Here is a 12249-nt window from a genome sequence, read left to right on the forward strand (position 1 = left end):
TGTGCATTAGAAATTTTGATGACGTATATCTCTTGATCTTGACCTTTTTAGACCTTCTCTTTTACAAGATCAAAGGTCATTGACCTTGGCTATCTGCTGATACTTTCATTTGTGAGGTCTGGCGTCTACTTCCGGTATTAGAATCTTCTAGAAAATGAAAATTTCTGAACTTTAGACTGTTCTTGCGCTTGATCTAATTATCGGCGAAGGTTGATTTTTTCGGGGTCTTCTGCAATTTGCTACATTTGCAAAGTCCCACTCTGTGCCACGAGTGGCTCTAGTTTTTTTATTTTTTCGAATTGTTCATATCTTCCTGTGCTGTGTTGTTGCAGCGACCTTTCAACTTTCCTAGACCTTCTATATAGGCGATGATGTGCATAAATATATACTGGAATATTTTTGCAAAACCGGAAGTGCTACAGTTCAACATGTGCAAAAAGTAGAAAATCGGCCTGCATTTTTGGATCAATTTTCTTCAGGTTTTCATTTTTGGAATCTGCTTGTATTTTCTGACATGATAGCAATTAAAAGATTTGCTTGTTATCCGATTAATCTGAATTTTTTGCAAAGATAGATCACTAAAGTAAACAAAATGGTATAGTTAAATTTTCAACTTCACTTCCGGTTTGAAAGGGAAATCAATTTTAACTTCTGGTTGAATAACTTCCAACGTATAAATAAATGTCAACAAAATTTGGCTCATGGGTAGCCATCGTTATTATACAATCGATTTTAAACTAAAATCCATTTCGGAAGTGATACTTTGGCCGCCATTTTGATTTTCCTGAAATGCATCAAAATCTGTTCAGAGATAACAGATTATCCTATTTTGATGATTTTGGTGTGAAATGAAAGAAAATAAAAATTAGAAAAAACTGAGGGAGCTGATTTTTTTAACTTTACTATTGTTTTTTTTAACTTCCGGTTAAAAGTGGCGACCTTGATCTTTATCAGGTCAAAGGACATTGACCTTGGCTATCACTTGATACTTTGGCATTTGACCTCTGACATCTACTTCCGGTTTTATAGCTGTCCGTAAAAAGCCAAATTTGCAGCTTTGGACTGCTCTAGCTAGTGACCTAATTAACCTAGAGGGTTAATTTCTTCAGATCCTTAACGTGCAGTGATATATTACAATTGCTTTTTAAAGCCAAATTGAAATTCGTGATTTTTTTAAATTTGAGTTTTTTTTTACAATATTTTTCCCCTTTTGAGCTTGGTGTACGTATATCTTATGACCTAATTGATGTAGAACATTGAAATTTCGATTACAAAGTAGACATTTTGAATGTGAATTTACCTATGACATAAAAATTGAGATGGCGTGGCACATCCGGTTTAAATTACTTATTGTTTAAATCTGGGGTAGGGGCATAACTCACACAGGATACATTTGTTCAAAAAGGGACTTTGCACACAATTACCTCTTTCTTTTGGCCAGTTTGTGTTAAAATTCAGTTGTTTCTGCTTTATAGTTCAAGAAAGGAACAGGTTTGAGAATTTCCATATTTTCAATTTTTGCCAATGACCTTTGTTGACCTATTTATACTTTCATATTTAATGTCCAATGTAAGCTTCCAGTTTTGTAGCCTAATGTTTGAAAATTTGACGAGTTACTTCTTGTGGGTTACAGGTTCACATGTCATTGACTTTGGCTATTCGCTGATACTTCCATTTATGTCTCTCAACCCCCATTTATTTCAATGATATGAGAAATATGAGTTGAGCAATTGAAAAGATTACATGAATTAATACATAAATGTAACTTAAAGTGAAACTCATATTTCTTCGAAAATAGTTTGGGCTTAATGAGAAAATCACCATTTGTGATGACAGGCCCAAACCAAGACACATCACACCAACAAGCAAACCTTGAACACAGTTACTGATCATAGGGTGCGCAAGTAATGGAACTATTCACTGACCACTCACAAGATTGAGATTTCTGAACAGAGGAGATAGCTGAAGCATGGGTAGCCAAAGTGCTAGGTGAAAATCTAGATTCAAAAAGGAATGCCATATAATTACAAATCAAAGAGTTAGGGATTGGAAAACATGGTTCTAAACCTTTGCTTTTACAAAAAGTCTTTACATAAACTGACCTAGAAGATGGAGCTAAGGCTTCAGTAAGAAGAGCAGTTGCACCAGAGCTTAAATCTTTAACAGAGCTGAATCTATCATCTGAGGTGTAGGGTCTAACCATGGTGCCCAAGCTCGAGCTAGCTGAAAATTAAATCGAGATAAATGGTCAGAAATCAAATTAGATTTACCTGGGATATGTTTAGCACAGAGCAATATATTATGTTTGATCGAAGCCATGACCAATCTACGGACTAACTTCATTAGTGAAGAACAGGGTGACGTAGCTTTATTATTAACGTACATAACATATTCGTTATCTGTCAGAAGAAGGACCATATGGTTCTTAAAGAGATAACCGCAATGTTCCATGGCTAAAACAATTGGGAACAATTCCATGACATTTATAGAAAGGGTTTTCATTTCTTGAGGCCACTCTCCATAAAGCCATTTGGATCCTAAGACTGCAGCATAGCCTTTGGTTGTTGCCGCATCTGAGAACATCTTTATAACTTCAGATCCTACCCACTTGTTATTCAAAAACATTGATCTGTCATTGAAGCCGGTCATAAACTCAGACCAGATCCTCAAATCGAGACGAGACGAGCCGAAATGGTGATGACGATGGCATCATTTGGATTAGGGACATTCAAAGTGAGATCATCAAGACGCCTGAGAAAAGTTCTGCCAGGGACAACTACTAAAGTTGCAAAATTCAATAGACCAAGAAGTGACTGCAATTCACTAAGGGTGATTTTATGTCTTTTAAAAGTGCTATATAATTTTCTCTGAGGGAAACAGCTGGTCATATTAATGGAATCAATTTCGATACCATATATGGTGATAACATTGAATGGATGTACAGTTTTGGATTTTTTAATAGGAACACTTAAGTAATCGGATAACTGAAGGAAAGAATTTAGAGGCTGTAAACATTTGGGCGAATCAGGAGGGCCAGCAAAGAAATAAAAGTCAATCACTTCAGAAGCTTCAAATTTATATTGCATAATGCAATGCAGAGCCAAACTGAAGTGATCAAATGTTTGACAGCTCATGCCCATAGACACATGTCTGCAAAATAATAAACATTGTCATCATAAGAAACAGAAAACCCTAACAGACTATACCCTAACAAAAATTGGGGCACGGTAAAACCGTACAGTAAAATTTTTAACCATACAATATTACCGTACAGTAATTTGAGACAGTTTTACTGTACGGTAAAACCAGAACCGTACAGTAAAACCCATAACCATACAGTAAATCCATAACCGTACAGTAAAACCATAACCATACAGTAAAACCATAACAGAACAGTAAATCCATAACCATACGGTAAAACCATGGAGTGATAGCGGTTTACCGTACAGTTAAACAGCTTCGACCACAGAAAGTCGATCCATATCAATCAACGGTTAAAAGGCTGTGTACTGCAGAAAGATGCTCCAAATACAGGATTTACTTTCACAAGCAAAACATGCTCCTGCTCCTAACCTATCCCACACAAAGAAAAACACAAAAAGATTTATCTACTAATCCAATATTTATTTCTTTTGTATCGAATTTACAGTTAGGGTCATCAGGTACATCTGCTCACTGGATGACAAAATGGTACACACCAGTTTCTTGAATGTCAAAGCTCTAGCCAACAATTTCCTATCTATATCGATACCAAGCTGAAATGTAATATAGAATATTATGAAAATAATATTCAACTTATTTGCTACGGAATCGAAAAATAAAGTAACCTGAGTGTTATGTCTAAGACATGTTCCGAGAGTTTTTTAAGCATGATGAAAATTTCAAATGTAATGTCAGATATTTAACAAATTCTACATCAATTATTTCCATAAATTTCTCATCTGGGTTCATATGTTGAAATAAAAGGTTTCTTGTGGTACTTATATAAGTGATGAGGTTTTTTCTTGGAGAACCAAGATATTTAAACATGTACCTCTTCGTTTATACCTAAAACACTTTTGATAACATTTCTCACTTAAATTAAAATGGGACATAAAGAACTCTACCCTGTAGAGTGAGCACAAGCAAATGTGAACATTGCAGACAGACGGACTGACCGACAGGGCAAATACAATAAACGCTCATACGATGTGTGGGCGTATAAAAATGTATGTGCTACTTACATTCACAGTTTTAGCTGGCCCAGCTCCTGAAATAGCTGAATCCTCCGTTAATTCAGCATTAGTCATGGATTCTTCTTGATCGGACACTAGTACTGATGATGAATACTTAACATACTGAACCTAGGCATACAAGGAATGGAAATAAGGAAATCATGTAAATTTGACGGTTGCGCAATAATTGGCAGCCATTTGGTTACTTATGAGACACTTTTTAATTTTCTCACAACTGCTACAGAAATGATTGAAACGTGTCAAATTTTTGTCACAACTAATCTCATTGTTATATTTTATAGTATTTCTAAATAATTTCATGAATACAGAGCTTAAAATGTGAAAATTACTAACCTTTTCCTGCTTGACATTAATTTGGACATTTTCAAGGCTTTGGCGGGTTCAAGGGAGATAACTCACTACAACTGCTAAAAGTAGACTCGATCGGAATAGTCGCAATTAAACTCTGTTTATAAACTCTGTTTACTCAAAGCAACGACTTTGGTTTATTCAAAGAAACGACTTTGATTTACACAAAGCAACGACTTTGGTTTACACAATGCAATGACTTTGGTTTTATGTGGGCGTTTATATTGCCGTCACCCATATCCGTCAGTCCGTCCGTCCACAATTGCTCGTAAACACTCTATAAGGCACAATTCTTGACTGATTTCGACGAAACTTGGTATGGTTGTTTGTAATCACCCAAGGATGAACCCTATTGAAAATCAGACGTATCGAAAAATATTTACTATGAGTTATTACCCTTTTTATTGAAATGCTCGTCAACGCTCTAGAAGGTGCAATTCATGACAGATTTTGATGAAACTTGGTATGAGTGTTCGTAATCGCCCAAGGATAAACCCTATCGAAAATCAGAGAAATTGAAAAATATTTAGTATGAGTTATTGCCCTTGTTCTTAATAGCAAGTTCAATTTTTAGTTCGTAAACACTCTAGAAGGCACAATTCTTGACAGATTTTGACGAAACTTGACATGAGTGTTGATTATCACCCATGGATAAACTGTATTGAAAAAGGAGAAAAATTGAAAAATATTTAGTATAAGTTATTGCCCTTGTTCTTGAAAACACGTTCAAATTTTAGCTTGTAAACACTCTAGAAGGCACAATTCTTGATGGATTTTGACGAAACTTGGTGTGAGTGTTTGTAATCACCCAAGGATAAACTCTATCGAAAATCAGAAAAATTGAAAAATATTAAGTATTAGTTATTGCCCTTGTTCTTGATAACGTGTTCAATTTTTAGTTCGTAAACACTCTAGAAGGCACAATTCTTGACGGATTTTGACAAAACTTGACATCAGTGTTTGTTATCACCCATGGATAAACCGTATCGAAAAAGAGAAAAATTGAAAAATATTTAGTATGAGTTATTGCCCTTGTTCTTGAAAACGCGTTCAAATTTTAGCTTGTAAACACTCTAAAAGGGAGAATTCTTGACGGATTTTAAGGAAATGTGGCTCGAGTGTTGGTTATCACCCAAGGATGAACCCTATTAAAAATTAGAAGAATCTAAAAATATTGAGTATGAGTTATTGCCCTTATTCTTGAAAAAGCGTTCTATTTTTAGCTTGTAAACACTCTAGAAGGCACAATACTTGACGGATTTTAACGAAATTTGGCTTGAGTGTTTGTTATCACCCAAGGATATAGCCTATTGAAAATCAGAAAATCTATTTTAGTATGAGTTATTGCCCTTGATCTTGAAAACTCGTTCAATTTGTAGCTCATAAAAACTCTAGAAGGCACGATTCTTGCCGAATTTTGACAAAACTTGGTTTTATTATTCATTATTGCGCTGAAGATTGAATATTTGTCTTCTAGAGTTTTCACGAGCTAAAGATTGAACACGTTTTCAAGAACAAGGGCAATAACTCATACTCAATATTATTCAGTATCGCTCTAAAGAGTTCAAAAGAAGTGTATGACTGAAGGTTGAATATTTCATACTGGTGATTGTTACTGTACTGCTAAATATTTATGTTCAAAATCAAAGCTGCCAGTGGGCATATATTACCTTGCCTGGCAAGCTATCTTTATTCAAAGTAACGACTTTGGTTTACTCAAAGTAACAACTTTGGTTTACTCAAAGTAACGACTTTAGGTTCACTCAAAGTAACAACTTTACTTTACACATAGCAACGGCTTTGATAAACACGTAGCAACTGTAAATTTTACACAAGGCAACGGCTTTAGTTTACACAAAGCGCTTTTGTTCATAACAGCAACGTTTTTAGTTCACACAAAGCAAGGCTTTGGCTTACACAAAGCGCTGTTAGAAAATAACGGCTTGAATAACGTCAAGCAACAGCATTTAACATAAGCAATGACACGATTTGCCAGCTCGTGTTGATAATTACAAAAACTAAGCCAATATTTTGATGTTAGATTTTTGAGGCACACAGTCAAAACAACTTGATAAGCCAAACATAGAAAATATTTCCAAGCATGGATACGCTTACCTTAAAATGCCAATTAATGTGACGCAAATTGGCATCACAGTAGCTTTTCCCTAGTTTCTTGTTTCCTGCATCTGACAGGTGGACACCTGCAAGAAATTTTTTGAATTCAATTGAGCATTTGAAGTGCCTAAACCTGATCGATGCTTCCAAAAGTCAAAAGGACAGAAACACATGTTCGCTAGAGATCGGTTCTAATTCAGAATTGGCTAGAATAATATAATCATTCAAAATTGGAATAGCCTCATTAATCCTTGGTAAGATTTGACTTAGTATAATCCACTTTGTATTAAACCGCCTGTGAATGGCATTGGCAAACTCCAACAAATCATTCACAACCTTTCGAGCGGGTACACCATTTGCCAAATCATTTGACCCCATGTGTAACAGTGTTATATCCTGACCCGTGAAACGATGACAAGCTTTATACAGCCGATAATGAGGATCGGAATCGAACCAAAACAATCTACTGCACAGAGGCATCCTGGTAATTTCAGGTTAAATGCTAAAGCTTCCCGTGACATGTACTGGCCAAGACATTTGATGATTGATGTCCCATATAAGGCTACTCTAATTGGGCACTCCGGAGTGAATGTTTTCACACCTTGCTCGATAGAAAAGGCTGGGATAGACCCGTTTGTAGCTTCTGCAATTTTGTTGGTATTCGCCAGAGAACGAGGCACAAGGTCAAGGTTAAACAGGAATGTGGAAGTGCGAACATTCCAGTGACTGTGTCGAGGCCTGAATCATAGACCGAAAATTCCCCGTAAAAATCCTGAAGATTGTATTCCTGAATTAAATCTACTCATAGGATCTCAAAGAACCTTTCAAAAACGTAGCTGGACATGTTTCTCAACGGTCAATCAATTCGAATTATGGACTAGAAAAGCAGACTACTTTAACACTTGGTCGAGCGACGAGAACACACGATGTCCAAAAAATACACTAGACTTACAAAGTGAAAGTACAGGATAGATAACGTTCACAGAAAGAATATTTAAAAAATGAAATAAAATGAATGGAGTTTTACGTCCTACTCTTCTGCACCTTGTGGGCTAATGAAGACAGGCAACGCCATGCAGGGTGCCATGAGGGAAATTTTGCCAGGACAGCGGCATTAGCCTGCTCTTTTTCGATTTCCAACTGTCGAGGGATCTTTAACATGCACAGCCTGTAGCACACACGGGGCCTCGGTTTATTGTCCCATCCGAACGACTAGACGCTTTTTTCATGTCAGCCCCTCTTACCTGCATTACTGACAGGGGGAAACCAGGTTGAAAAATCCGAAGGTATTATCTCGAGCTATGCCGGGATTGAACCTTGGACCTTCAGGTTAGCGAGCAAGCGTCAGAAAGAATATTTAAATACTGAACGTTTATCTGTTGAGACTTTAGTTGAACCACTCTCTGTAAATACTCAATCAATGTGATCAACAGAAATTCTTATGAGTGACTATGCTGCGATGTGTGTGCAGCAAGATACAGAGAGCGAATGAGAAAAGTGCGGGATATTCTTCTATTTACATATTTCTATGATAATTCTTCGCTCAAATTAGACAACCAATCAGTGTAAGACATAAATTATATCATTTACCATAATGTGTATTTATGACGTCTGAAATCTGCTTCTATTTTCACAACCTTCCAAACAAAGAAAATGTCTTTGATATAGACTGTTCTGGCACATGACCTAATTGACCCAGAAGGTTGATTTTTTACAGAGTCCCCTGCAATTTGCCACAGTAGCAAAGTCCCACTCTGTGCCATAAGTGGCTCGTGTTGTAATTGTTACTGTACTGCAAAATTTTTCTATTTTAAATCAAAGCTGCCAGTGGGCCTATATTACCTTGATTGGTAACATTTTGCCCTGGCAGGTTAGTTTGGTTAGGTTATTGACCTTTAGTACCAATTGCCCTGATGATAGACCTACAGTTCCTTTCTTTTTTTGATTTTTTCAGATATTTTGGAATGCTGGTTGCCAAATGGTATCATTAAATTTCCAAACAGCAGATTTGGCTATGCAATTGAATCAAGGGAAGTTTGAGTATAATAGCAATTGTGGGTATGTATAGAACATTTTCTTATACAGAATAATTTCCATAAAACATGATGGAGGCCATATCATTGAATGCCTGTGCTATTGTACCTATACATCGTTACCTGAGAACCAGACTGTTCTATGTCCACTTTGTGAAAACCTGAGTTGGCATATCAAATGTAGAACTAAAACCGTTATAACGGTACCGAAGCAGTGCGCATCCAACCTGTTACATCGATAAAATGTTGCATTTTAAAGTCACAATGGGATTTCTTACCGGAAAGAAAAGCATGTAAACGTTCAATAGTAGAAAAAATCGTTTAAACCGTTTACCGTTCGGTAGTGAAAAGACGCATGAATTTGATACCATTCGGTACTAAAAGATATTAACATTCGGTAGTAAAAAGTCGAATTTTCAAATAGCTGTAAAGTTAAAAGTTCAATTCGCACACAACAAAAATGAAAATATTTTTGGAAAAGTACAATAATTTGTGTTTCGGCCAAGAGGTCAACAGAGGTCAAATAAAAGAGAATATAAGCCTTAAAAGTGTTGAAAATTGCTGTTTTGGGACGTTTGTAAAAGCGAAAATATATGTCGGACATCAAAGATAAAAGTATGAATGGATATCGTAGATCAATAACCTTTGACCTTCTAAAGACCAAGATTATGCATGTAAATGGTCAAAATATCAAAATTTTATAAATTGTAAATCCTATTCCCTTTTTTAAAGTAAAAGGCCTAAACAAAATGTAACTCTATCAGATATTGTCCCAAATAGTGCTTTAATTTTTTGTAAAATTTCGATGGTGAAAAATGCAAACTTTTCGAGTTATAACAATTTGAATTATTTATGGTAAAGGTAAAAGTAACCCGGATTTGCCACGCCCACAGCAAAAATTTTGTGTTGTCTGTAATAATGTGTACAATGTCAAATAATGTTCAAAATTTCAAGTGTTTACAATCATTAGATCATGAGATATTCGTAGTTAAAATTTTTTTAAGGCAACGGTGACTGTCGGTGGATTATAGAAACCGTTGAAATTACGCAAAGTTACTATAGAAGTCAATACAAAATTTTCAAATTTAATTTTAATCAAAATACCAAAGATAAATTTTCGCTTATATAATTAGGTCACGTGATATTTCCTTTTTTTAAAGTTAAAAATCACGATTTTCAATTGGCTGTAGAACCGGAAGTTAACGGAGCACGACAAAAGTGAAAATATTATCGGATATATCTCGTAATGGGCAACAACCTTTGTTCAGGTCAAAAGGTCAACAAAGGTTTAAGGTAATATGAGCCTTTGAAGTTTCGAAAATTGCTGTTTTAGGACGTCTGTAAAACCGGAAGTATATGTTGCACATCAAAAATCAAAGTAAGAATGGTCATCCTTAGTCAATGACCTTTGACCATGCAAAGGTCAAGGTCATTCATGCTAAAGATCAAAAATAAAAATTTATAAAATTGTTAAACCTGTTCCCTTTTTTAAAGTAAAGAATGCAAACAACTGTAATCTTATAACAAATTGTCCTAAGCAGTGATCTATTTTCATGCAAAATTTCTAGGATGACAATTGAAAACTATGAGATTTATAACAAATGCAAATATTTCAGGTAACGGTAAATGCACACCGGATGTGCCACGCCTACTTCAAACATTTCAATTTGTATGTGATGTTGTGTACATTGTTAAATAATGTTCAAAATTTCAAGTGTTTACAATCATTAGATCATGAGATATTCGTAGTTAAAAGTTTTTTTTAAGGCAACGGTGACTGTCGGTAGATTATAGACGCCGTGAATTTACGCACAGTTACTTTGGAAGTCATTACAAAATTTTCGATTTTTAAAACGCGCAATTTTGATCAGAATGTCAAGTGTGATTTCATGCACTCAAAGAATATATAAGAATTTTTGTCGTATGTTAATCAGGTCACGTGACAGAGTTCTTCAAAGTTAAAAATCGCGATTTTCCAATGGCTGTAGAACCGGAAGTTAACGATGCACAACAAAAGTGGGGATATAATCGGATAGATCTCGTAAGAGGCAACAACTTTTGTTCAGGTCACAAGGTCACCAAAGGTCAAAGTCACTAGATATGAGCCTTAATAGTTTTGACAATTACTGAAAACATAAAACCGGAAATAAAAAAAATACAAAGCCAAAATTCAAAAATCGGCTTCCCATGTTTTGTTAGCAATCTATTGTAGTTTACATAAACATCAAATTTACGCACATCCAATTTTACCCTGAGGCCCCATTTTGAGTTTTATAAAAATGAGTCATATCAAGATGGCGTCTTACACAATACTTCCGGGTCAAATTTTTTGATTCCAAAATTGTTATATGGACAATTTTAACTAATTTCAAAAAGAATTTTTCAAATACCTACAAAATTCCGGAAGTTGAAATTTCAAGTTTAGAGGCGAATGACGTCAAAACCGGAAGTAATATCGAAATTTTGAAAATAGAATTTTGTCAGGAATCAAAATGCTTATCTACTATTAAATTTTTAGACCGATTGAAATAAAATTGTGGAAGTTTAAAAAATGCTTTAAATAAAATCTCAAAAAGTCAGCGACAAAAGTCAAAATTTGAAATTTCTTAAATTGCTATCTTTTAGACATTAGTTCAAAGTAATGAACAAAACAAAAATTATGCCCTAAATAGATTCAGAATAATAGCAGGTATTGGAAAGACGTAATGAATGGTTAAAGTCCTACGTCATTTCCGGTTGGGCGAAGATGCGTCATTTTACATTTAAACAATAGCGACACGCTAAGTATAAGAGATAATGATGTCAGATAATCTGTGGTATGTGCAGTTTTGGCTGGGGAGTGTGACCAGAAGTAGACAAAAAAAAAAAAAAACTAGATCCACAGATCTAGGTTCTGATGCAGTGCGTAACAGTTTTGATCTTACGCTTAAAACTGTGCCGCAAAGTATCGTTGCAGTAACATAATTTCCTATCATAATTAACTGGATATAGATCCCCCAAATGCAGAGCATATTCGACAGATCGCTTCAACTCACATTGCAATCAACAACAGTTGAAGGGAGCAAACTACCTTTATCGTTTAGACCACAAAAAAAACTTACAAGCGGAAAACCGACTTTTTCAAGATAAAATTCATCAACTTCAAATGACGATAAAACCGGAAGTAAACATCGTACAATAAACGTTAATATACCATTGGAAAGATCTCGTCGAGAGCTATCAAAATTGTTCTGGTCACACGATCATCAAAGGTCAAGGTCACGATATACGACCCTTTAAAGTATTCATATTTTTCAACCGGAAATAAATAAAAATCAAAATTTAAAAATCGGTTCTCAAATATTATTTAGCAATCGATAGTAGATACCATAGATATCAAATTTACACAAATTGGATTACACCCTGAGGCCCCATTTCGATTTATTGAAAATTACGCACAGTTACTATAGAAGAAAGTACAAAATTTTCAAATATTAAAAAGCGCAATTTTGATTGAAATATCTAGTGTTCTATATCAT

At 35.1% G+C, this 12249-nt stretch overlaps 1 protein-coding gene across 1 annotated transcript in view; it reads left to right on the plus strand.

The window, feature by feature from the left end:
• The window catches only part of LOTGIDRAFT_107866 (hypothetical protein), a gene marked incomplete at both ends in the record, with an annotated part of 82659 nt that overhangs the window by 24517 nt on the left and 45893 nt on the right, over positions 1-12249 (plus strand). Inside the window, one exon of the mRNA XM_009065557.1 lies at positions 8653-8756. Within this exon, the coding sequence (XP_009063805.1) occupies positions 8653-8756 (104 nt within the window). The remainder of the gene's footprint in view (positions 1-8652; positions 8757-12249) is intronic.

The sequence above is a fragment of the Lottia gigantea genome (assembly GCF_000327385.1).
Source record: "Lottia gigantea unplaced genomic scaffold LOTGIsca_7, whole genome shotgun sequence".
NCBI lineage: Eukaryota > Metazoa > Mollusca > Gastropoda > Lottiidae > Lottia > Lottia gigantea.